Below are 26156 nucleotides of genomic sequence, written 5' to 3' on the forward strand. Positions count from 1 at the left end.
ATGGCAGGCTCTGGTTACCAAATCTTGTTTCAGCATTTACCTCCAAATTCTTGATAAATTTTGTTTTAGAAGGGTTAAATTTGGGTGCTCAATGAGAACTGGCCAAAACAGAGACAGATTCCCATTGAAGGTTCTTTCTTTCCTCTTTTGATTCAAAACTTTTGAAAATTTCCAACCACGTGTACTATGATTCAGAGGTTTGTTTTCAGTGGAAAACAATTCAGAATTGCTTCTAGTGTATGGGATATAACAGTCCTCTGGCCAAGAGACTTGGTTTAGTGGAATTGTGTATGGTTGCCATTGTCTGGAAGGATCCTCCTGGGCTTTTAATCTCCTGAGTAAATGATAGAGCCAAGAATCTTCATCAGTGACTGATTTAGGGTGCCCAATGCAATGGCTGGAAGTTTTGGAGGAAGCACGTCCAATGCTTTCTGAACACGGAGCCCCTCTTGGATGTATGCCTTGAGTGGATGCCCCTTGTCTGATGTCCACGTCACTCCTGACAGTCTCTTGCTTTCCTGGTTCCAGAGCAGGACTTTTCAGTTGTTCCTGATACAGATTTTAACTGTGTATTTAGGTGATGGTCCTGCGGGCAAGAAAAGACGCTTCTGGTTTAGGGGAGTATGCAAGCCAGCCAGGCCCCTATCTCCATCTGCGCCAGCAAGATGTGGGGCAAGTCCTGTAAAACAGGACTGCTCTGCAGGCAGGAGAGGACTCTGCCTGTGTAGGACTGCTCCTAAGCCAGCTCAGCTCTCGGCACCTCCTATGCCACTGCCATGTGGGAACAGCCCTTCAAAGTCTGATCCCCCTGTGGGCAGAGGAGGGCTCTCTCGGGACATTCTTGAATGCCCACCAGCTCATCTCTTACCTCCGGCAGTTCCATTGCTTCATTGGCCAGGGGAACAGAAAAACCCCTGCAAACAGGAGAGGGTTCTGCTGACTTGGCCTCCGTTTCCAACTTCTGCGCGTTTGCTGTGCAGAAACCAGAGGCACTGTTACGAGCAGGGGACTGTGGCTCAGCCTTTGCCCCCGGCTGCACCAAAATTAATGGTGTGGGGTCAAGGCCCAACAAAAAGAGCACCTTTACGGGCAGGTAAGGACTATACAAATTTTAGACCTCTTTGCTGCCCTGCCGGTCCTCACCTCCGGGTACGTGTCCACAGCCTGGAGTCCTTTCCAGCCAGGAGAAACCACGGCTGGTTTTGAAAAGGTGAGGGGAGAAGTATCTCCTCATTGCTGGAGGTCTTCAAGTTGTGCACAGAAATCTGCTAGTGGAGAAGGTGTTTTTTATAGTCTGCTGTGGAGGTCTCTGCTACTGCCAGATGGCAATGATGGATGAAGGGCTCTGGGAAGTGCAGGGAAGAGCCTGGATGAGGAAGGCTGCATGTGGGAATGGTGGTCCTCTTGATTTCTGAATAGATGAGGGAAGAGCCAGTGTGTCAGCAAAGGTCTGGGTAATGTTGATCTCAGTAAGAAAAACTCACCTGAGACGTGTGGCATGCTGCTTAGCATTGTAGTGTGCTGAACACTTGCACAGTTTTAGCTGAAATAGATGACTTACCAAGGTTGCGGCTGCTCAGGGACTAGCTCCCCTGGCTTTGCATGCAGAACTAAGATGAATCCAAAAGTTTATTATGCTACTTCATCTCAACATGTGGTTCAGCATCATGAGTGTAGAAAGTGTCAGAGAGGAGAAGAGATACAGCTGTGTCTGAGTTACGATGGCTGTGCTCAGACTGAATTAGTCCTCAGGCCTGCAGAGGAGAACTGAGGGATGGAACAGTGTGCCATCGTGGTTTTGTTCTCCTTAGGATCTGATAATTGGGCTACCACTGACTTCAGTGGAAGCAGGACTAAGTCATTCATGTTAGAGTGTGTGGGTTTCTCTCAGGAGAGTTTGTTGGGTGATCTGTAGCAGCATCTGTGTTGTGAAGTAGTAGCTGTTGCGTGATGAACACAGCAAGACCTCAGCTAAGCTCAGGGACCACTGTGAGGCCTTTGCCTAAAGGACCTTCCATTCAGAGGCACCTGCGCTGCAGATGCGGGCAACCGTGCATCCGTTTAGGTCCCAAATCAATGTTAAGGTGGGACGCTTCCTTTCCATACGAGAACATTTTGCAGTCTGAGCAGAGCTTGGTGGTCTCCATACGCCTGCAGGCAAATCTGCCCTCAGGTGGCAAGGGCAGAACGGGAGAGCTGCCACCAGCATGCAGAGCTGAGCACATCACCCGCGCTCCTGAACCCTCTGGAGGCTGGTCCAGACCTGGTCACACAGTGATGAGAAATAAAGTGAGAGCCATCGGCTCTTCATTGTGTGTGGATGTGTTAGTACACCATCTCATGGAATTGGAAAGAATTTTTTTTAATATAACACAATTTTGGAATTCTGGAAAATTGGGTAATCCTCAAATGTGGATAATTTTGAAGTTGCTAAGGTGGGTGGTCCCCCTCATTTAAATAAACTTCCATGTTTTTCAAGACACTTCAGCAAAATCAACCTTTCTGTCAAAAAAAAAAAATCTTTAAATACGACATTTTTGACAAGCTCGTCCTCTCCACTGCGGTTTCGAGGGATGGTTGTTCTCACGGCCCTCCTCTCATCTCACTCCTGTAGTGAAGCAAGAACCCAAGTCTGCTGCCGTCCAGGGTGTACCGCAAAGCTCTGTTTGCCGCAGGCTGTAGCCTGGAGAGTGGGTTCAGCGCCTTGGGCTTTAACTAAAACATGTACTTTATTTTTTTGTTTGTTTGTTTATACTTTATTTTATATTGTGGGTTTTGTACCTGTGACTAAGCATGTACTTTAGAGGTGTTTAAAAAAAAAAAATTATTAATAAAGTCTTTCAAATACTGTGTCTAGTCAGAATGTCGTCTGTCTGTAGCCAGGTCTGATCAGCATATGGTATGGGGCAGTGTGTTACAGTAATAATGCATGAGGAGGCATAATTAGATGCTTGTGCAAGTCTTCTCTCAGTAAACACATTGTAATTGGTACCCGTGCAGAGTACTTTGGAGGTTTTTTGGCTCCTGCCTTTAATGAATTGTAAGCTGGTACCTCCTTTACTCTGAGTTAAGAGAGCAAGGAACGTGAGCGGTTATGGTTCAGAAGTGTATGGGTGGTTCAGCGTCTGGAATATTGGTCAGGCTTAACTGGACTTTTACCATCTTTGTAATCTTACTGTACGTAAAATACTCAGGTAGAAACTAGCAAAAAATCACCATGACCTCGGCATAGAAAAGATTTTAATGGCACAAATTTTTAAACTCTAAAAAGCAGCTCCTTCTTTGGGCAAGTCCTTTCAATTTTTGCACTCAAACTATAGCCTTGTCAAACTTCAATTAAATAACTTTTTGATGACTGGTTTTAATTGAATCCAGATAATCACAAAAAGGCGTCTCTCCAGTGTGTGTAAAACTCGGATTCCAAATAAAGCTTTTGTAGAAAGCTTGAGGCTCAGGTATTTTTAGGACAAGCGAGCCCCTGGTAGGATGATTTGTCAGAAGTGATATTTTTGCAGGTGTAGGATCCCGTATCAAGATCAAAGCTGGAGCACAGGCTTGTCTTTGTGGCTCCCAGCTCTCCCATTTTGAAACCAGTTGGCATTGGTTACGCAATGTACAGGATGACTGTTTTGTTGCTGGAACAAGTTGGAGAGGACAATTATGAAAACAGACTTATTTACATTACAATTACAATCCAGCAATTTCTGGATTTGGGTGGGGGCCTACAGTTTGTGTTCACATTCCCTGCATTCAGACTTGAGCTGAAAATATGATGAGCCAAGTGTTTGCACCCTTTTTAATTTTAAACTGGGAGTGCCTGGGTGTGTGGGGGAGATGGAAGCAAGTGTCTTGCTTTCAGGCTGTCCTATGTGGCTGACGCTGAAAAATGCACCAACGGGGACGTGGTGGTCAGAGAGGGTTTGTCAGAGCCAAACCTCATGGTTCCACACATATCAAGGTCCAGTTTTAGTGTCAGAACCTTTTGAGTTGGACCTCACAGCATTACAGTGTGAGTTTGGGGAGTTTACAGGGTTTTAAATAGAACATGATTAATAGAGGTGGGGTATAATGGTGTGCTTCATGCAGATAGAGTTTTAACTTGAGTTTCAGATGATAGTGGTGAAGTCTGCTTGCTTGTCTTCCTAGATTAATAGAAAGCTGTCCAAATCAAATAGACAAAAATAGAAAAGTCTCAATTCCAGCCAGGTTTAAATCAATAATAAACATAGAACCAAAATAGAGTGGAGGGGACCCTGAGAGAGAACTGAAATGACTCTAACAAAAATACGAATTCCAGTAAGAATGGAACAGTGATGCAAGTCTTGCAGCAGGCACGTGGGGATACAGTTCAGAAATGGCTTACCTTTTCCTAAAAGCACTTTTCCGTAATAGGAAGGTCTGTCTGTACAAGGGGGGAAGGAATCGTTCTGTGACAGCAGGATAAAAATGGGGAGACTTTTTTGTATTGTATTTCTGGTATTGAGTATCTAGGGATGGTGGTAGGGATTGCTGTGCAGGCTCTGTGGGCAGGTCATGGAGATCAAAAGCCATGTGGTGTCGGCAGGACAGAGCTCTCCATTTGACAGGAGAGTTCTCAGATCGCTGTGTGTGTTCCCGGAGCGTGGGGCGTGGGAACCAGCCCTGCTGGAAGAGTGCGTGGGGTACGGGTGGTGTAGCTCTCCATGCCCACCCCCTGACCGACCCGCTCGTAACATCCATCTTCAGGGTACCATCGTCCCTGTTCCTTTACTGCAGCCAGGGCTGTGCCTTTTAACAGCACAGTCCATTGAGGGCGCAAAACCAAGTGTAGAATAGGTGCAGAGGCTAAGAAATAGCCTCTCTCCAAGCTTTGGAAAGATTTATTTCATTATGGACCGAACCCCCAAAGCGCTGGCAGAGCGAGCGCTGCCAGAGTGGCCCGACGCAAGAGGGGGAGGCATCTGCGTGTGTCGCTGTGCCCCGGCCCCATGCGGCTGTCCCCCCGTGCCTTCTCATTGCACAAGCCCCGGGACTCTGCTGGACCGATCTCTGAAAAAAAAATTGTTAATATTAGCAAAGGATGGCGGAGATCACTGTGACCCTGGTTAAACTGTTACAGTGGTTGATTACTTATGTTAAAACATACATTTTAAGTCTACACTTCTTTGGCTTCATTTTCCTGTTGTTGGATCTTGTTAGATCTCTGTCAGACTGAGGAATTCAGCATCTAAGCGATGGCTGTGTTTGTGCTAGGAGACACTGGTCCAGTCATCCCTTAGTCTCCTTTGATAGGCTACGTGGAAAGACTTCTTAAAGCCTTTTATTAAAAGGCATATTTTCCCATTCTTTTATCATTAGAACACTGTTTCAACAGTTAATTGCAGAGACACGTACTTTTATTTTTCTAGCTGGTTGAATAGAGTGAGTACTTTGTAGTATCTAATGTGATTAATGACAGAGGTAGTTTTACTTCAGACATAAGCATTCTTCTTCTGGGTGTTATTAACCTTCCTTGTATTGAGGATGGAGTCATTAGCACAGCTCCTGTAAAGGTAGAAATCTGATACAAGGTGCTAATTCTCTGCCAGCGCTATGGAAGAGAAGCAAAGTGTTCCTCTCTGATCTCTGTCTTAACTCATTCAAATACCGAAATGGTTGCAGAGTAAAATCTGACTGCACACTGCCTTCAAGTGGGGTTGTTGGGACTCTTCTGCAGCTTCTGCGCTGTTCGGTCTTGTGCGGGTGGACTGGGGAATTTGAACCACTAAATACTTCAAAGTCCTTTAAAGAGCCTGTGTTACCTTTGACTTGTCTCCCTCCTCGGCTGAGCTAAGCTCTTCGAAGTTATTTACTGAACCTCACTTGCATAAGTTGTTGAAGTTAAGTATTCTTTTCTCCTGTGATGCCTTAATCATCTTTTCTGCCTGAAGGTCAATGCTAACCAGTCCTTTCAGCGTGAGCTTTATGCCTCTGTGAGAGTTACAAAAGCCAGTTCAACAATGAAGTGAATAACATGGGCAGTTCTGATATTGAACAGTAAAACATAAAAGGGAGGGATGCAAGAATAGCCTGTGCTGTGGAACAATTTCTGTACAAAGAGATTAAATAAGCAAAACCTCTTTAACTTGTGGAAGTGACAGAGGGAAAAGGTGTTGAGGTATAGGAAGCAATTAACTATTTCCTTGTGGAATGTTTAATTCTGTGGGAGTTGGGGGGGGGTTGAGGAGGGTTGGGGTTTTTTTGTGTGGCCTAGGATGCCCAAGTGAGTGTTTTGGCATCAAGCTTGTAGGGCTTGAGTAGGCATGTGTTTAACTTAGCACAGACCTCCCAACGTTTGATGTAAGTGTGAGAAGCCACAAGGTCTGCTGAAAAAGAAACTGTAGGAGTATGTTCTAGCTTCTAACCTCTGCCTCTGACACAAGTAACTTGCACCACTTCTCTGTTTATCCTTCCCTTCATTTGCAAAGATGCTTTGGAGGCTCTTTCGGGCAGAAACCATCTTGCTACCTATGTAGGTCAGATGTTCTGAGACCTTCCACCCCAAGAGCTATAACTGAAATGGCACATAAAGGAGTGGATGGATGTGAATCATATAACTGAAGAGAATGCTCGTTTTCCTTTTGTTCTTCTTTAATTGGCCACATCTGATACGTGAGAGATATGATGGTACATGAGATAAACCTGATGGGGAAAGATGAGGAAGACCTTTTATTATTGATTGATCTTAGTTTGACAACTTCTTTTGTTTTTGTCTTTTGCTGTTTTCAGCTGCTTCCGTGCCAATGCCTTCTTACCCCAGTTCAGGCTCTGGTAGTTCCTCCAGCAGCTCTTCTACTTCCCACCTGGCATCACCTCCCGTAAGTACAGCTCAGAGGATGCACTGGTTGTGTTAATGGTTTCCCTGCTTGCTGCTTTGAAACAAGGTCTCTGCTTTTGCAGTCTCCTGGTGCGAGTCACTGAACACCTTAGTTCTGCCTGGATTTGGTACAGTGTCTTCTCCAGTCTGTTTAGAATTTGTATCTTGAAGGTTGTCTTTCTCTCCATAAGAAATATTTCAATTTGCCATTGCCTATTATATGAAAAGTCTTTATGAAGGAACTCGGTGTTAATGACACTAGCTTGCCTTGGTGGAGATGGAAAGCCCCTTGGAACCAAAAAACGGTTGCTAATTTGGGGTATAGTACTGCTTACTTGCCTGCAAGTTCTCAGTTTTCAAGCGCAGTCTCTGCAGCTTGACAGTGTATCCACCCTCCTTTGTAATGTCCCCTCGTCCTTTCTGACCAGCATTCCCAGGTGCCACAGGGGGACACTCAGCAATGCTCTTTGCTCAGACCAGACCTGCCACAGGCTGGTGGTCTTGTGAGAGATGATCTGAACTGGCGGGTTTTCTCTCTGGTTACCTGAAATGATGAAAACTTTTCTGGAGGGCAGAATATTAACTGACCAGTGATGTGACATTCCTCCAGCTGACTGAACTGAAAGTTTGTTTTCAGAGACTCTTGGTGAAAGCTGTATTTTGACTTTGAACTCAGGAATGCTGGTGGTGTGATGGGTAGGGGAAGGGAGAAGGATTGAATTTTTTTCCTCCCTGGCGTTACTGCTTTTTTGCTTTGTTCTCTGAGTTTCCCTGGGCCAAGGTGTCTCAGCCTGGTGTGGGGAAGGCTGAGAGGCACTCTCAGAAGGTGGTGTAGGTGCTCATGATGTGGCCTGTACAGAGAGGGGAGGTCAGCTCTCCTCTGAATGCCGCATAACTGCATCCCCAAGAGCTTCTTCCCCCCTGCAGAGGTTGTTGGCCGAGGCCTTCCTGACTGTAAGACTCCTGGAATTGGTAGATGGTGTGAAAAGGAGACTCTCTCCCTGAGATTTCCTGGTTTGGGAAGCTCGGGGATGGTACAGACTCACTGCCGGACCGGGAGTGGGTCCTGTATCAGAATCAGTCCCGTTTTTCATTTTGAAGTTTTGCTGATGGAGGTGTGCTGGCTCAGCATGTGAAAAATGCCGCGTCTGCAGGGTGGAGCTAGCAGGTTGGGTGGAAAAGAGACAACTTTGACAGCTGGAAAATTCCTTTTGCTGTACTGCATGTACAGTGAGAGAGAGTCCCCACTGGTGCAGCAGGAGAGTCTTTGGAGGGTGAACTAGGTCTTAACAGGGCCTGAGTGAAAGCTGATTGAAGTCTTTCTCAGCCTAAAAATGCATTAGGATAAAGATTGTGATCTGCTCTGTGGGCAGTTCAGCTGTCTTAAAGCTTTCTTAAACCATCCAGCCTCCTCCATCTGTCTGCAAAACATGAGGATTGTGGCGCTGGTCACAGTTTGGCTGAAGGAAGCAGAAAAACGGGACTTTTTAGGGTCTCTCCTGCCTCCTATGGCTGCGAGGTGTTGATCTGTTGAATGCTTAGCCTCCTTCAGGCCTTTCTTTAAGTCCTTATCAGCACTACAGCAAACAGGGATTGTTCTGCAAGTGCAGGGGTGCTTATGTACATGTTCCCGAGTGCTGCTTACTGCAAAAGCACGAGTAGAGACAAGATGTTTAACGTTTAAGAACAAAACAAAAAAACGTAACCCAAAAGGACAGCCAAAGCTATCTCTGAAAGCTCTTCTCTGTTTCACAGCCGTACTAAATTGAGTTGGTAGGAAATGCATGGTTGATCCAGAAAGCCTTAGCAGAGGGATGCAATACCCCAAGTGAATTTTTCTTCTCTGGGGAGCATCAGACATGTTGGTAGTATGTTTTGTGTAACAAAAGATGCTCTGTTCTAACATGGACATAAAAGGCTGTTCCTTTTCAGTAAACTGAACAGCTGCTTCTGGCAAACTCTCAGCCCTGGTTCATCAGCAAAATGCTGTTTGTAGCCTTGTACAGCTCAGTTTAAAGGATCAAGCAGAATGATGAAGTAGCTGTGCTGAAGCTGGTGTTTGTTTTCTCCCTGAATTAGCAGTCCCTTGGAGAGATGCAGCAGCAGCTGCAGGAGAAGGCGCTGGCATCTCCCACCCAGGATTCCCCCGGCTTTCTGCATGGATCGAAGGAGTCTGCTGGAAGCAGCAGTAAGAATTCGTCCTGTGACACAGACGACTTCGTTATGGTCCCAGCACAGTTCTCAAGTAAGCTGGTTTCTGGAAATGCAAACATTCTAAGCAAAGGGGGATGTGAATGATAAGGATAGTTACTAGAAAGTTGAAAGAGCAATTAAACCTGTCTGTTTTGACTGAATAACAGGAATGAGTTTGTTCTCAAGCTGCAAGAGACATCTGTCTCCCTGGCTAGTTTCATAGGATGTTTTGCAATTACCTTCAAAGATAGGATTTGAGAGTAAAGATTGTTTGGGGACCTCAGTAAGAGATTGAACCTGGAAATCCCCCTGGAATAGAAGATAAAGTAGGCTCAGAGGGAAATGTCTTCCTCTTACAGAAGCTGTACCCATGTCATCCTGTCTTGAGTTTCACTGAGCATCACAGTCCGAGACAGGATTTCGGCCAGAAAGATGGATTTTATACTTGCTTTAATTTAATTTTAGCACCTCTATGTGTTTATACTTTGATAGGAACTTCTTGAAAATATATATGTACGTAGAGGCCAGGGCCCCAGTTCAGCCACATGCCTAAGTATGTCCACGCTCAAGTCCTTAATTAACCAGCAGAAGGATATGGTTCAACCTTGACTGTGTGTCTGATGCTTTACCGAGTTGGAACATGGTGATAAATGCTGTGATTCCTCCTTCCACAGTTGTACTGCTTGTATTAAAACAGGAATTTGGAGGGGTAGAACTGGAATCTGTGAAAGGTTTCTGCTGTGCAATCCTTACGATAAGAAAGAGCTCAGTGTTGCTTGTATTTTTCCTGGAAACAGTGATGGGACCAGTGTACACTTGTCTTGTGCTAGTCACGTTTCCAGTGTTCAGATGTTTTGGCAAAGGCACAAACTGTCCTTTGTTGTGTATCCAGCTGCCAGCTCATTTGGCTGCTGTGGATTCTTGCTACTTAGGACACGGATGGTTCAAAGCCCTACGGGCAGCATATACCACTGTCTTTTTACACAGCAGCTAGTTGTTTGCACCAAGTGGGCATATACCCATTGCCCCAAATATTCTGTCGGGTTTTGACCCCCTTCCAAAAGGGCTCCCTTTCAGCTTAAATTTTCCAAAACTTTGGGGTATAAGGATCAGCAGCATCCACGTCAGCTTCAGCCCACATGTATTTGGCATAATGCTGACTTCAGAAGCAACTCAGCAGGTCTGGGAGGAGCTGGAAATTCTACCCAAAATCTCAGTTGCTCTGAATATATAAAGACATATATAGGGACACGGTTGGACTCGATGGTCTTAAAGGTCCCTTCCATCCTAGACAATTCTATGATTTTTTTAAAAAAAATATCTTGAATTAATCTGTTCCTGCACTTCCTTGTTCCTCAGGTGATCTAACTGCTGAGGCTGCAGGAGGGAAACCAATCCAAGACAGCCTGATGTACAGCGGGTAAGACCACCAAGGCAGCTGAAATAGTTTAGCCACTAGAGCATACTGTGCATTAGGGACTTCTGGGTTCTGGTGGATGGGAAGGAAGATGTTGCTGAGTTAACTTTTGTTTCGGGGATAACTGTCACCTGCCTGGTGACATCATCAGGATGTGGCACCTGAATACCAGAGTGTATGTGGGGCAGCATGACAGTCCCCAGGGGTTCCTGCAGCTAGACTCAGCAGAGGGGGCTGGGCAGACACAGCTCTGGAGGGAGGAGCAGGGTTGGTTCCCAAGCTCTAACAGCGGGTTCTTTCTGTCTTTCTTCAGGAGCTCTCTGGTGACTTCAGCAGGCTTGGAAAGCCAGGGAAGGACACCATCTCCTTCACCCCCATACAGCGGTTCTCCTAGCCCGTCCAGGTAAGAAAGACTGTTCGGTGGTGACTATGAAGCATTGATTAATTGAACACCCATTGGCTTTCAGGAGGGGATTTTACAGATGTTGTTGCCTTGCTGGGCAAGATCCACATCTCTCCTTTAATTAGAGTAACAAGAAACACCCAGCAGAAACTCTCCGGCCTGGGGCACTGATCAGCCCCAACTACAGAGCCTGTCTCTCCCTTTTCTGGCCCTCCGGAGGGGCCAGGAGAGAATGCAGTAGAGCTGGAACTAACCCTGTTCCCTGGGGGCCAAGGATTATTCTCAGGCAGAGAGTAAGTGTGCTCCACTGGCATGTATGTGCTACTCGCCCCCTCTGTGCTCAACCTGCAGAGGCGGCGAATATTCCAGCTAAAGACCCTTGCTTCTAAATAAATGCAGTGAATTACAGTACAATGCTTCAGCCGAGGCTGAACTACTATGGGTCAACAAATGCAGTGAATTAGAGTACAATGCTTCAGCCGAGGCTGAAACTACTATGGGCTTGAACTACGGTCAAGGCATAGGATGGCAAATACAGAAGAGCGTTGCTCATCTCTCCTTGCTGTTGAAGGACAGATCTGGGCCGCTGTAGTTGTTTGCAGTTGGCTTGAAGCTCCAAACAGCTCGTTGCACTGCGTCTGTATAAAGTAATGCTGCTACATGCGCCTTGTTTAGTAACGGAGGGTGCAGGAGTAGGAGTAACAAGTGCAAACAGGTGTGGTCATAGGTTTAGTTCCAACTAAACCAGTTGCTATAAAATCATCTTTGGTGTTCAGAAATGTCGTAGGTGACAGCTGCCAACACACAACAGCCCCAGCTGCCTGGCACCACCAGTGCCTCCAGACACATTTATGTTCAGAAGACATTAATGATCTGTGGAAGGCAATCCCATTGACTCTAGAGCTTGAAGCTTTAGGGTACGTGCTCAGCTTACAGGGAGCTGGCGGTGCTCCTTCCCATCTCATTCTCAACTACTGGGGAAGCGGGACAGCTTTCATCTTCTATTCTGTCAATATGGCACGTGGTGGGGGAGGACAGTTGAAGGGGATTTCACACTGGGATGACCCTAAAATATTTCTTAGGAAGAATATGTAGTCCCAGGCTGTCTGTTGAACATGTCACGTAAATGGAGCCCAGAAATGACAAAACATAGCCTCAAAGCATACAAATGTAAAGGAGAAGACTATAGCTCAAAGCCTTGCTGACGTGATCAGATTAATTGGCAAGCACGTACCACAGTGTGGAGTTTAATTGCATGAGGCTTCTTATGCCATCGCCTGCTAAGCTTTTTAACAGCTTATTCCTTAACTGATTCCTTTGCATTCTGGGGATCAGTCTTTGTTAAAGGATTTGGCCTTGTTTCTGGACAGCAGTGAGTGGAAATTCATAGAAGCTGAATACAAACGCTGCCTGCTTTTCACGGTTCACCACTGTCTTTACCAAACTGGCCCCATCATACTCTGCTGGATCACAAGATGGCAAATCAGTGACTACGATCTAAACATGTTTCTGCTCTCGCTGTCTTTCCTACTCATTCCCAGCAGCTTCTGTGGAGCAGATGCCAAACCCTCTAGTGCTACTTCCCACTTCTCTACCTGCTTTGAAGAAACACTGAAAAGTTACTTCCTACCCTGTCCAGGAGATGGGGAATAAGGCATAAGTAATGAAAGATTGGAGTGGTCATTCCAAATCCAGAGAGTAAAGCATGATCTCTGGTCTGTCCCCTGAAAGTGCTTTGAACTGGTGCCACTCAGGTATGCCCTTAGTATCAACATGGGTTTCAGTGCCCTTCACTGTAGATGTCACGAGGCCCATTGGTTCAGGACTTGGCTTCGCTGGTGCAAGGAACTCCTGATTTTCTCTCCCTCCGTCTTTGCTCACTCCCGAGCAGCAGTTCTCCCTTCTGCGTGTGGCTCTGGGCTAGCAAGCAAGGCTGGATGCACTCCAACTAGGACAGAAAGCAAAGGCTATTTTAGAGTGGCCAGCAGTGGGTTTTCCTCAGGATGTCATGGTGCAGTCCAGAGCAGCTCTCCTTGCTCTTAACTAAGAGTAAGGGCTAGGCAGAATTAAAATATGCTGATAGTTGATCTCTCTCTCTCTCTCTCTCTCTCTCTCTCTCTCTTTCTCTTTTTAATTTTAAAACACTTCCTTGTTGAAGATGCTTAGTAAGTCTAACAAAAGGCACTTCCTTGGATGTATCCCACAGCAATGGGGATACAAATAGCATTTTCAAAGAGCTTTTAATAGCTGGCAAGTAATTAAACTTCCTGTCCCAGCTTTATCTCTAGGTCTTTGCAAATTTATGGTCAATCGCCGTCTTTAAGGCTTGAAGCCAATGAGCAGGTTTAGTATATGTCACCTCATTTGGATGCTTTCTTTTGCAACTTACACCTTGTGGAGAAAGCTGGCTTCTATAAGGACTTAGTACAACTCTTCAGGAGAGTGAGGGTCCTTTCACCTGAGAACTTCTTTTCCTCCAGAGGATTTTGACTAGATGGAAAAGAGAGCGTTTGAAATGTATATTAAAAGTCAGGATACATACAAAGTTTGACAGGAACCCTCATATTCCTTGGTTAAAGCTCTGTCTGCTTTATGTGCATCTTGCCACCCTGTCTTACGCTGATGGAAGGCAGAGACACCAAAGCCTCACCTTTCTGCTGAGCAGTCAAAAACCTCGAATGCCTTTGTTTTATCGTATGTCAGTGAGGAATCAAGGCTTCCATGCTGCCTTTTAGACACAACATCAGACTAAGAGTCTGTTCTCTTGGTGGAAGAAATAAGAGTGCACAAGGAAGGATATATGGAACTTAAAAAGATTAGTAAACCTGCTGAGAGAGAAACGAAGAAATAGGAATCACTTTTTGATCTTTCAGCCTCGAAAGATCTTTTCCAGTTATTTGGCTCTCTAGTGATGGAGGAGCATCTTCACGTGCACAATGTGGAGATCTGCAGACACATTTCTGCAGGTCAGCTTTGTTCAGCACAGTCGTTGTAAACTACAGAGTACTACTGACCTTCCCCAAAAAAGAAATGCTTGTAATGGGATGTTTTGAGCTGCCAAAAAAGTCACAAGCTCTCCTCTCTTCCCCTGTGCATGCATGTACGTTCTTGCAGAATTAAATATCCCCTTTCATCTTATGTAAAACACTTCCACTCCGAATGGTAGACCCGAAGAAGCGATGCTTCCTGCTTCTCAGGGGCAGACGCAGGCGTGTGTCCTCGATTGACAGCAAGGAAAACTGCAGAAGCCTTCATTACCAATAAGATCTTTCTGTAATTGTGCAACATCCCTGCAATTGGTGTTGGCAGTTGTAAATAGCATTGCCATGGCAATTAATCCTAGAATTCTGGAGCCTTTGGGAAAAGACTTTAGGCGGTTACTTAGTTAAATGTGGTATTTGCATGGTTTGTGTATAACATGGCATACAGGGTAAGAGTAACGGGGGAAACTGTCACCTGGGGGAATAGATACCAGATGTGAGCTGATTAAGCTTCTTGGATGGAACTAGAAAGAAGCCTGAAGTTTGCAGAATGGGCCTGTCCCATTTTGTGTGTGTGATGTGCTAGCTGACCTTCATGGGTATATAGATAACAGCTCCTGTCCCCCAAATTTACTGTCTCGCAAGTTGCCTTCTGCAGGCTGTAGTTAACTTGCAAATACTCCGATGTGCACCACAAGTTTGTATTCTCTTCGTGGCATACTGAGACTCCCGTGGAGATGCCATTGCTGCAGCAGTGCCTCCGTGTGAATCGCAAGTAGCTCTTGGCAGCAAAATCTTTGCTGGTGTCCTTTGTGAGCCACGAATGTTTAGCCCCTGTTCAGCAACACGTTCTTTGGCTGTGGATCCAAGCTGTTGGAAAGTAGGCCAGTTGTGGCCTGGAATAGCAGGGCTCCAATTTTCCTGGAGGGAGTGGTGCGCTTGGGTGTATGTTTTAACTTCAGTCTGTGGGTGGGGATCGCGCTGGAAGAAAGGTGCCTGTTTTCAGGAGATGTGTGGTGCCACTTCCCTTTGATATGACTTTGAACTGCCTCCCAGTATGAACCCGCAGCCTGAGAGCAGCCAAGGCGACGCTCCCTGTGTACGGTTGCTTTACGAAGATAAAACCTCCAATTACCTGGCTGAAGGCCCACCCCTTACAAGAGACTTTTTTTTCTGTGTCTCCTTTCAACAGCCGGCCAGGTCAGTTTTCTAGCAGCAAGTACGGACACTCCGTGCCCATTCCGGTCCCAACGCAAATTCATAACTACCGTCGGATTGAGCAGAACCTGCAGTCTCCCAATCAATACGCCTCTCCACGGTAAGTGCTGGGGCTGGAAGGAGGGGGTGATGTCGGTGGAGGGGCTCTTGTACTATAGCTTGAGGCATGTAAAACAAACTGCTTTACAGTTTGTTCTCTGTACCTCTAAAAATTGCCCTCTGTGATGGGCTCTCCCCCTTGCTGTAGGGAGCCAAGGTGGTGTGCGTTATGCGTTAACATAGTTTTGGGGTATTTTTGTAGCGGTGTTGAGATTTATTTGTTACCATTGTATGTGTATATGAGACAGCTTCCATCAATTTTCAGTGCAGGCTGAGCTCCTTTGAGTCTGACAGCTTTTCCCATGCCAGCTATGGGTTGGGTGTTCAAGCAGGGAGAACCGTCCATCTGGCAGATGCCTTATAAAAGGAAAAAGTTGAGATAAACAACTAAAATAGATGGGGCTACGAAGCTTACCTGACTTTACCTTAATTGGTTCCTGTAGCTAGTCACACCATAGATGATGTGTCTGACACGAGTTGCATATTAATGTGGTTATGCAGCCAGGACTGATTAAATCATGAGCAATTCATGCCTGTGAGGCAGAGCATGTTTTGTGAAGGCCGTCAGGAAGACCCGGATGCCAACCTTCAGCTGTACAGCTGACCTGAGTTCAGTGGTAATGCCTTGTACATCCCAGACACAAGGGACTTCTGTCTCATTAGTTAAAGTCTAGATTTCAGAAGTAGGGTAATACCTGTGTTAGCCTAAGTTTGGGCTTCGGCCAGCCTAATTCAGGATAAGGCTTATTCGAAGTGGACCCAGAAGTAGAGACACGATATGTTGATATTAATCAGGGATCAGCAGAGAGGTTAATTTGTGCCAGTGTTACTTTAGTACTGTTTTATGTTCACTTCTTCGAACGTGTGGCAGGTTTTGTAGCAAGCTCCTTCCTGTTTCCTACATGCCTTGTATTTTTTACAGCAAAACTTGTGGACCCTGTTAGTGTTGGAACTTGCAAGAGGGTCCTGGTTATCCATGTGACGTATAAAGTGAGAGCTCTGGAGAAGGTGCAGCGGATGCCCCTGGGCACGCTGTGCCTACCCCAGCCCTGGCGACGGGCTGCTGCGTTCAGGTTCACAGCCTGCAGCTACCAGTCAGGGATGAAACTGTCACGTCTTGTTCCTTTTAGTCACTGCCGTGTAATGTCGAGATTAGCATCGTCCCTGCAGAAGAACTCAAGGAATGGACACAATCAGGATGATTCAGAGTCTGCTTTTAGCATCTTCTCAAAATCTCTGGCGTCATGTTTTTTTTCTGCCCCAGGAAGCCATATTTATCTCTCGCCATCACTTCCTCTAATCAGCAAATTCAGTAGACACCCTTCAGGAATGGTGGAAGGAGAAAACTTCAAGCATCTAGTATGTGATTCCGCTTCTCCATCAGGTGTATCAAATAGGCCATTACAGCCAAGTGCCTCGTCATGTTTGCCGAGTCATTTGACTACAAACCTTGACGTATACTCTTGTTTCTGAAAAATTGACCGCTGTCATCTGACTGACTGCTGTGTGCCTGTGTAACGTTGCTTGTTTGTGGGTAGATATGTTGCTCGTTGACGTGGTAATTATGTGTGCGTAGTTTTGGCCACATCACCTGTCCTGCTCGTCTGCTTGCTTGCTTATCCCATGTCTTGTAGGGTGGCACTTGACATTCCACATCTTTCAGCAGCAGCAGTCAGCTGGTGTTTTTTTCTGCAAGTTCCTGATAGATAATATTCAGCCTTCTGGATGGCTCATGTTCTGGAGAGTTAAAAACACGGGAGAGCAATATTTTCTGCCGCTGAACATCTTTTTACCTTGCCAGGTGTTGGTTTCCTTGTTGTGTATTCATTTTGCTTCAGGGCCAGGCACTTGAGCATTAGGCCTCTGAATCTGGAGCAACACGAAGAGAAGTGATTTTTAGGCTAAAATTTTCACATTTCCTTTTTTTCCAAGCATGTGAATATAGCATGGATTCATTTGGCTGAGAAATGTAGTAACACATTGAAAAGGATGGGGAGGGCGGATCAAATTCGCTTATATCTCAACTACTGAAATAGATTATTATTTATTTGTTTTCTGAAATGTGACCTAAAGTAAAGCATACACGTAGTAGTGTTGTTGAGTAGATGTACTGATACTTCATCAGGATGACTTTGCCATTCCTGGCAAACGTAGCTAGCGCTGCTTGCACTGCTGAAAATCACGTGCCTTTGTTCCTTCTGTTCAGATACATATGGGCAGCTTAGTGCAGCGTCGCCGGGAGAGGAGGCAGGGTACCTTGGTGGCAGCATCTCTCAGTGGCTTGAGCACAGAGCGGGTTTTTCAGCGTATTCATTGATTCCTGTCCAGAAAACCACCTACTGGCTGAGACTAATGTTCTTTTAACAAGGGAAAAAAATGTTTCCAAATTGAGAGTAGAATGAAGGATTTGATGAAAAGACTGTTTTCTCATATGGAGGAGTGTAATGAGAATCTTGGTGAAGGAGCCTGCAGAGGCAGAATGGCATTTCGGTAAATAGCGTTTAGGATGTGTGTTCTTAACGCTTTCACATGTTAAAATATTGAGAAATAATTAATATACAATCATCCCATCTCTCTCGAGAGTCATGGTGTGGCTGTACTCACGTTCCAGCTAGTCTGTTTCCTTTTTTGCTTTATTTTAGCAGCTGGGTAATACTTGAGGTTCCTGCATGTGTGGGCTGTTCAAGTCAGTGTTAACTCCCTAAGGTGAGCCTTCACAAGGAGTTTGGAGCTCAGACAATTCTGACTATCCAGCCCAAAGAGAAATTCCTCTGGGTGGTACTGAACTGCTTCAGATCTGACAGCCAGACACTGCTCTGTGTTGCTCTGTAGCTTCTGATTTGAGTCAAAGCTGTGTTGCAGAGCAATGCCTTTGGCACAGGTTACCTCCGCATCGTACGACCTGCACTCGCGGAGCTTTCTATCTAAAGGGCTGCTCTGACAAAAGAGCGAGTGGCTCAGCACAGGAGGGACACTAGAATAAAGCCCTCTCAGGGCATTCGGAAGACACTGTCTAAAATAAACGCTTTGGACATGGCAATATAGGAAACTGTGTCTTGTTCAGGACTGATGTAGATATCTGAAAGCCTCTAAAAGTGGCTTCTGAAAAATGGTAGGTTTTCCTGCTTACAACTAAACAAATCTCATTCTTTCTTTTCATTTGTTTTGCAAAATTTTGTTTGGATTGAAACTCTTGAGAAGAAGGATTATCATCTTAATCTGTATTGGTGTGGTCCTAGAACAGTGGGATTTTGATCCAGGGTAAACAGTCATGAAGCTCTGCTTCTGTGGAAGTAGCACTGTGTGTGTGGTGATACTGTTCTCCTTATTCTTCTCTACCGGCATCTAGAGTAATGTGTGTGCTGCTGCTGTTTCCTATCAGGTCCGGTACGGTTCGGAGGTCTAGCAGTACGAGTCCTCTTGGTTTTCCTAAAACTGGTGCTTCCCCTCCTTATCCTGGAGAGCATGGATCTGTGCCCAGCTCTAGAAAGCTCTCCTTTGGTGGTGCCAAGCCGTTTATGCCGTCACCGCAAGGTAAGATGTCAACCGGCATGTTGCTGCCCTAATAAAATCATGTGCCTCTTTCCTGTAAAGAGTGAGGTTATGACCAGCTGTAGCTGCCAGGTAATAGGGAATTCAGATTGTTGTGTTCTCCCATGGCTCTTCTCAATAGATTATTTGACAAATGTTTGGCCTCAGTAAAATGGAGAGGAAAATGCCTATTAGCCCCAGGAGAGGCAAGCTTTGATTTGGCATCAAACATTTTGCTGCCCTCTCAAGAGGGCTTCTGTAAGTGCGAAGTAACTTTTTACTGGCTCGGGCTGAGGTGAGAAAAAACATAAGCCAATTGTTGTCAGAGCAAAACCCTGACCAGCTTTGGAAGGGGTTGAACTTCACTGTTCAAACTGAAACGTAGCTGAATATCTGCTATCCTCATCCAGATGCTAACAAGCAATTCAAGTGCAAAGGCGTAAGAAAAACACCAGTGTGCAAATTGCTGTTTTCTAGAAAGGAACAGACCCTGATATAACCAGCTATTCTAGTGTCTCCAATCCTATATTTATTACTAGCTGCTGGTAGGAAAATGCAGAATATTCATATTCTGTTCCTCTGAATTAATATCATTGCAAAGTCGGACTAAAACTGGCTAAACTAATACCAGATGGAGCATTTCCCTCCTTTTACAGGAGTTGTTGATCTTTTCACTACACAGCTAGGGCTCGGACTGAGAAGATGGAACAGATAACTAGCATCTTTCTATAAAACAGGTGGTGCATAGTGTTGTTATTGCCTATGGAAACTTAATACTGAAAAAGCTTTTTTTTGTGTGTGTGTTCCCTCAAAGTTGGAACAATCCCAGAGCAGCCCAGCCAGACTGTTATCCCCTCTTCTCTTGGAGCAGAAGTGAGAAGCCGGATTCCTGTTGCTGGTGCGTTGGTCCTTACCTTCCTTCATTATGCCTATGGATAAGGCCAGAAGCAGTCTCAAGGCATTCAAGGTTGGGTAGTGTCCTTCAGCAGCTTGTCTCGATGCTTGGCCAGCCAGGATTTCTGTGTGCTGGTAGGAGTTGGGGTTAATCTGTTCACGTCCTGTCAGCCAGACTCTTCCAGTGCTGACAGACCCTGTGTCACAGAGACTCGAATTTGGGACTTTGGAGTCAATGGATTGAGTGAAGGAAAAGAGTCTCAAGACCCCCGTCTCCCCCTCTGCCAAGTAGCCTGCTTGATGTGTAATGTCCTTGCTGCTGAACTCTGACAATCAGGGTCCCTTTCTCTGTCAGGGCTGCAGTGAAGGAAAGAAGTGACGCTTCTGTATCCCTATTGTGCCTGTGTCTTCCTCCTGTAGATCAAAGCCAGATCACGCCTAGCAGATTGTGGCGCTGATCAGTGTCTTCCCTAGCCATCCAGTGAAGGTTTTGATCTGTAGATGTTTTAGCAGTGGGTTCTGGGATCAGGCTGGCTTTTTGTTGTAGAAACAGAAAATGATGTGATTTGTCGCTGTGTTTGGGCCCTCCAGGTTCCTCGGCGCCTGAACACTCTCCTCGAGGGATGGGATCCCGGCTCCACAGTGCTCCCAACCTGTCAGATTAGCAGCACTCTGATCCTCTCGTTGCTCATTTCGGTCATGCACCGGTCAGCCAGCCTCTGCAGATCCATGGCTTGCAGCACTGCCGGCAGCTCAGATCCTCACCGAAGCTGTCTGAGTTCATGCAGAGAAGCCCTTTGCCCACTATAATGGGCTCCCCTACAAAGGTATGTCGGGGAGACTGCTTTTGGGTTTCTCATGACTCAATCTTTTGGGTTCTTTGGGGGTGAACCGCTGCACGGTCAGATAACTCTGACCTGGATTTATCACCGCCTGTTCGCTTTTCTTCAAGGGCTGTTTAGTGATCTGTGTGAAATGGGGTGGTGGCCTAGTTCGTAGTGGACAGATCTCACTTGGCAGCAGCGTTCACCATCTGAGCAGAGTCCAGGGTTTTAAGCAGGCAATGAAAAGGGGCTGCCCGGATTAGGCAGAAGCGCATTAGTGAACTGCAGTGCCTGCGCTGGTTTGCACACAGCGACCCAACTTGTGACACAAGTGCGTGTCCAGTAAGGAATCCCCAGTGGAGACGGCAGACAGTTAAGCAGGTGACAGCCCTGGTGTCTCATGCGAAGCTGGCACTGTGACAGCATTTTCTCTGCTTATGTTAGGCTGCCAGAAATTTTCAGCAGACTTTGTTGTCCTTTCAGTCTTTCTGGGATTGGGGGCAAGTAACTGTGTGGGGTGGGATTTCTGCCTCTTTATTTCAGACAGGTTATTAAGCGTACAATTTAATTTTGATAAACAAATGGGGGGGATAAGGGGAGTCTTTCTCCTTCATTTTAAAGACAGATCTCTGTTTTTGTCTGTTCTTCTTAGGCTGTGTCCCCGTTTGAGTTTCCCAAAACCCCAAGTTCCCAGAATCTCCTCACCCTCTTGGCCCACCAGGGGGTCATGGTTACTCCAACACGGAACAAGACCTTGCCAGATCTGAAGGAGATGGGTCATTTCCACTGCCAGCAAACTGGCTTGGGATTGAGGCCTGTGGAAGAGATCAAGGGCAGGTGAGCTATAGTTTGCTTTATACAGTGGCGCTTCATTCCCTAATACCAGACAGATGGGGCAAAATTTCAAACCCCAGCTAACGTTTAAGTTGTAGCGTAGCATCTGCAAACATTCTGCGGTTATCTGCTAGCACCCTTGGGTTACAAGCAGATAGGATGCAGATTTTTAAAGTCTTCCTCTACAGGGGCAGGCCATGCCCTAGATTTTATAATATGAAAGATTGTCTGCAACTTCACACTGTGTTTAGCGTCCAGGGTTTCATCAAGTGGCGTTCAAGGATTTTGTTATTAGACCAGACTCCCTGCAATTATGCAGATGCGTGCCTTGCTCTTTGTGGAGCCAGTGCCTGTCGTGGATGAGAGGGTGTTATGGGTGTTCCTTATCTATGAAACAGTGGGCACCGATCTTCACACCAGACATCTGTTTGAAAGCCACGTGCTGGCTGTCATGAGCATTGCAGGGTACAAAGTCGCTCAGGTGTTAGTGTTAAGTTTTTCTAACATGCTTCTCTGCAGACTGCAGATTTTTGCAGTGATCTGGAGGAGTCCTCTGTTACTAATTTCCGTATCTTCCATCAAAGACAAATTGGGTTAGAATAATGCTGTAGTCAGTACTTGCATTACTGCAGTTATGGCAGTTGTATGCTTTCTCTAGGTAGCAGGAGGTGCTTCAGGTACTCTGTTGAAAGAAGACGAGTGATTATTTCAGCTCCAGACTGTTTACTGTGTAGTGTTAAGTGGTTGTGGACCAGGAACGGCACAAACTGGAGTGGAAGTTAGCTGAAAACTTGCAGCTGTTGACTTTCCACATCATGTTGTGTGTCCTCTTTTTAGATCTCTGAGCACAGGCAGGCTCACTGACCTGCTTCTGAAGGCAGCCTTTGGGGCACAGATCTCGGAAGCTGGCAGCAACGACAGCCTGAACAACGAGAAGCCAATGGAAATCGCAGGTAGGTGGGGAGGCCAGGCAGATCTGGCAGGATGTCCTGGCTTGGGGCGAACAGTTTGCCTGCATGGCCCCTGCGAATGGGAGGCTGCTTTTCTGATGGCTTTTGGCAAAGGAAGTGACTGCCGTGTGTGAGGAGTGCAGTGATGTTTGCTTTCTTTTGTGGAGCGCTCGAAGGTCTGTGGGCTGCGCGTGCTGTGTAATTGCTGGCTAGCAGTGTGATTTTTGTAGGCAGGGCTTCCTCTTTTGGCCCCTTCTGAATGTGATGACACGTGGAAGTGGGGATTTTCTGCCAGGCGGCTCGAATACAGATGGCTCTGCAAGGGTGGGTCTTCCTGGGCTTGCAGGCTGGGCAGTGAGGAGGGGAGAACAGCTGCAGCAATGCATTATGCAGCTCCTGTCCTGTAGTCCATGCCAGCCTGGCCCGGTCGTGTTCTCGGGGGATGCCTCCAAAGGGAGCGCTGGCCTGTGCTGGTAACCACTGTCTTACAAGAGAATCTGCAGGAACGTAAAACTGCTGGGTGAGGCACACCATGCTCTGAGTAACTTTCCTGTGATGCCAGTCTGCACCTTTCAACTGTCTCCCCAGCTCCCTCAGGTGCTTACGGAGGGACTCTGCACTCTGGTGCCCGGGCTGGGGGCTCTGCCAGCCCATCCCCAGTGATTTTTACTGTCGGATCCCCTCCCAGTGGAACAACCCCCCCACAGACCACGAGGACCAGGATGTTTTCAGGTAAAGGGCTGATACCTACCTGCCTGTTCCAGTGGGAATGCCTGGGGGCAGAGCGATGTGTTGAATTCCTTACTGCTGAACACTGGTGGTGGCAGAGGGCTGCTCAGAGCACAGTCCGTAGAGCTCAGCTGGTCTAAATTCTAAATGCCTTTGAGGTTCTCATGCTGGCTCCTGCCAACCCCAGTTATTGCTGGTAACCGTTTGCACTGGCACAAGGGCTAATGCCCTGTAGTGGTTTTCCACTACTGGAAGAAAGAGGCAAACTGTTCTTTTACTTCATTTCTCTCTGCTTCAGGAATGATGCTGCAGCTGTTCGTAGACCCACTGTTGCTGATAGGTCAACAAACATAAAGATTGCGTTGTGTTCTCATCGTTTTCCCCATGGGTTTTGGATGAGCTGTAAAAGATGAGCGTGACCATCCATGCCCAGCAATTTCAGTGCATGAGTACTGTTAGGAAAGGGCCAAGATGGCTCTGTATGCAAAATTATTAGTGGTGTTACTTATGCTCTGATCTGCTTAAGTAGGAAATGGGGAAATGCACTCCTGCTTGACAGATACTTCTTTTAAGATGCCAGTGCTCTGGCCTCATCAGCCAACAGTTGAGGCTGTGGTAATTGGCCCTTTTGGGATAGTGTGTCTGGGAGCTGGAGTCTGTGTTCAGTTTAAGAAAACATTTGGACGCTTTTATTTGCATTTTTGGCTTGTTTGGGTTCTCATCATGGCTGTTTGTCATCTGAATGTAGTCGCCTCTGTTGTTCTTAATTACTGCAGGGAAGGTTTGGATGTAACCCTGAATAAGCTGCTTGGCTGGGATGGGGGCACACATGGGCTCAGTTCCTGGCTATGGCTTGGATTTCCATCCTAACTAAAACCACTCACACCCTTGATTGTCTGGAAAGTTGGGACCATAATCCTGTCTTTGTCTTGTGTATTTGGAGAGTAAGCTCTGCAGGGCAGAGACTCTTTGAAAGTATCTGACGGGCCTTCAGCGCAGTGGGGTTACTATGCTGGCTACAGCCTCTGGCTACTGCTGAAATGTTACCAGTAGAGAATTTGGACTGTCTGTATTGCTTTTGTGGGGATAATAGCAATTTGGAAGCAGATCCAAGCACCAGTTTTTAGTGGGTTGATATTTGGATGCTCAAGGGTCTGCGGAACAGTCCAGATCTCAGATGGGATGGCTGGAGGAGAAGGCTGTTGAATAGTGAACCTACAGCACCTACACAGGATTGGGTCAAGGCGGTCAAAGCAATGCTGCTGGACAAGCTTTGTTTATCAGGGCTGTGCAGTAACTCCTTATGTTTTGTTAATGCACAAAGTTAATGGTGAAAAGGAGAGCTTTGCAAGCTGAAACTCTGCCCCCCAAGTGCTTGGACATGCCGTAAGTAGGATCACTTGACAGATATAAAGGTAGAGCCTTCTCATGAGTCATCAGAACAATTTCTGCAAACAGCCTCTTGGAATTACAGAGTATCCACAATGTGATATTGTTGGTCCTTTCCTCTCTCTCAAAGATCTGGAAATACTCTGCCAGTCTTTGATGATCCACTTAGCTTTGAAGCATAGGTCCCAACAGGGAGAGAGCTTTGGGAGGAGAGGAGACCGTGCCTCTCTGCAGATTGGCTGTGCGTTATATTGCTGAACCTTTTGAAGGCAGGGTAGGGCATTAAATTCATGGGTAGAAGAGAAACATCTCCCTCCAAAGGATCAGTGACAGTGGAGAATATCACCTTGGTAGAATTAGCAGAGTATTGTAGCTGGTATTGGCATCCCCCTGTCAGGCAGAATATATCCCTCTGTGGCAGTGTGTCAGTGGATATAAAGCCCTCTGGAAGTAGTGAATGTATTATGAATACTCTTGAGACAGACATTCCTTTTGAAGTGTCCATCTTTCATATGCAATGTGCTCTTAGAGTGGATTCAGGGGAAAAAATGATGGTGAAGGAATTGTCTGATGGACACTGTACCTGGTAGGGAACCAGGGCTCACACCATGCTGATCCACAGTGAGGGAGTTGGCTATGGTGGTGTATGATGACAATCAGCCCAAGATATCATGGCAGGATTCAGAAAGTGTTTGACCAAAAAAGAAAAGAGTGCTTCTGAATTGTCTCCATAAATGACAGACATTCTGGAAGGCGCATTAAGTCTGCTTGAGCTTGTGAGCTCATCTACCTGAGTCGCTAAAGAGCTTATGTTGGGGAGTGCTTATTCTGCATCAAGAGTCCTTGCATCTTCCTCCAAAGTATCTGTTGGTGACTCCTGTCAGAGCCGGGATCCCGGATCCTACAGGGTTGTCCCCTCTGCTGGGCGAGGAATATCTGGCCTATTATTAATATCTTCAGTAATTCCTTTACCTATTTTTCTTCTCAGTGGGGTCTTCCAGCTCTCTCAGTTCTGGAGGCTCATTCACCGGCAGGCACTTGGCAGTGGGAACTGGTGGAGATGCTGTGGAAGGCCCCTCAAGTCTCCGGTACGCTTTTGCCGATCCGATCACTGCCAACCTGGAAGGTGCGGTTACGTTTGAGGCACCGGAGTTGCCCGAAGAGACGCTCATGGAGGTGAGTATATCCCAGGGACCTGTTCGGGGCAAAGGACGGGGGAATAAAAGTAAAGTGAATCCAGAGGTCAGCTGATTCCGTGTTTGCAGCCAAGGGGATTGCTTCCAAAGATGGAGCAAACTGGTTTGAACAGAGCCAGGCCAGTGCAGTGCTCAGAAAGCCCAGGGTGTATTTAGCACAGTGACTTTTGAGCCTGCTGCCAAGCTGTTTGGTCCATGAGACAGCCCGTGGCTGGGGTTAAAATTCACCATTTCCAAAGCTGAAATTGCAGGTTGGGAACATCAGTTATCTGATGCATTCTGTATTAACAGTTTCTGAAGAAAACCTGGGTACTTCGGGCCTTTTCCCTTTTAAAAAGCTGAACAGTAGTACTAGCTGACTTGAGAGTGCGAGTTGCTCAGCGTATCAGATGTCTGCTTGCTGCGTGCGCCTGGGGAGTCGGGCAGCGACACTGCCTCTGCTGAAAGGATTCAAACAAAAGTCAACCTGACGCTTGTGCTGCTGCTGAGGGCGGGGGGACACCACGTTCCGCACCAGATTGCGGGGCTGAAAGGCTGCCAGGCTCCCCTTCTCTGCGAGCTGGAGACAGGCTGAGGCAGAGCAGATGCTTTTGTAGCTGAGATATATTTGAAATGTAGGTCAGGCTGCCCATTCGCGGTGGAGGTGGGAGGCAGATTCAGCCA

At 46.5% G+C, this 26156-nt stretch overlaps 1 protein-coding gene across 1 annotated transcript in view; it reads left to right on the forward strand.

The window, feature by feature from the left end:
* ULK1 (unc-51 like autophagy activating kinase 1) overlaps nt 1-26156 on the forward strand; it is a 78431-nt gene that overhangs the window by 44602 nt on the left and 7673 nt on the right. Inside the window, 12 exon segments of the mRNA XM_009888137.1 lie at nt 6748-6836; nt 8915-9080; nt 10388-10448; nt 10759-10848; nt 15022-15147; nt 18529-18680; nt 19492-19575; nt 20163-20398; nt 21048-21232; nt 22067-22182; nt 22768-22911; nt 25286-25473. Of these exon segments, the coding sequence (XP_009886439.1) occupies nt 6748-6836; nt 8915-9080; nt 10388-10448; nt 10759-10848; nt 15022-15147; nt 18529-18680; nt 19492-19575; nt 20163-20398; nt 21048-21232; nt 22067-22182; nt 22768-22911; nt 25286-25473 (1637 nt within the window).

This window comes from Charadrius vociferus, unplaced genomic scaffold, assembly GCF_000708025.1.
Source record: "Charadrius vociferus isolate BGI_N301 unplaced genomic scaffold, ASM70802v2 scaffold326, whole genome shotgun sequence".
NCBI classification, from domain to species: Eukaryota; Metazoa; Chordata; class Aves; order Charadriiformes; family Charadriidae; genus Charadrius; species Charadrius vociferus.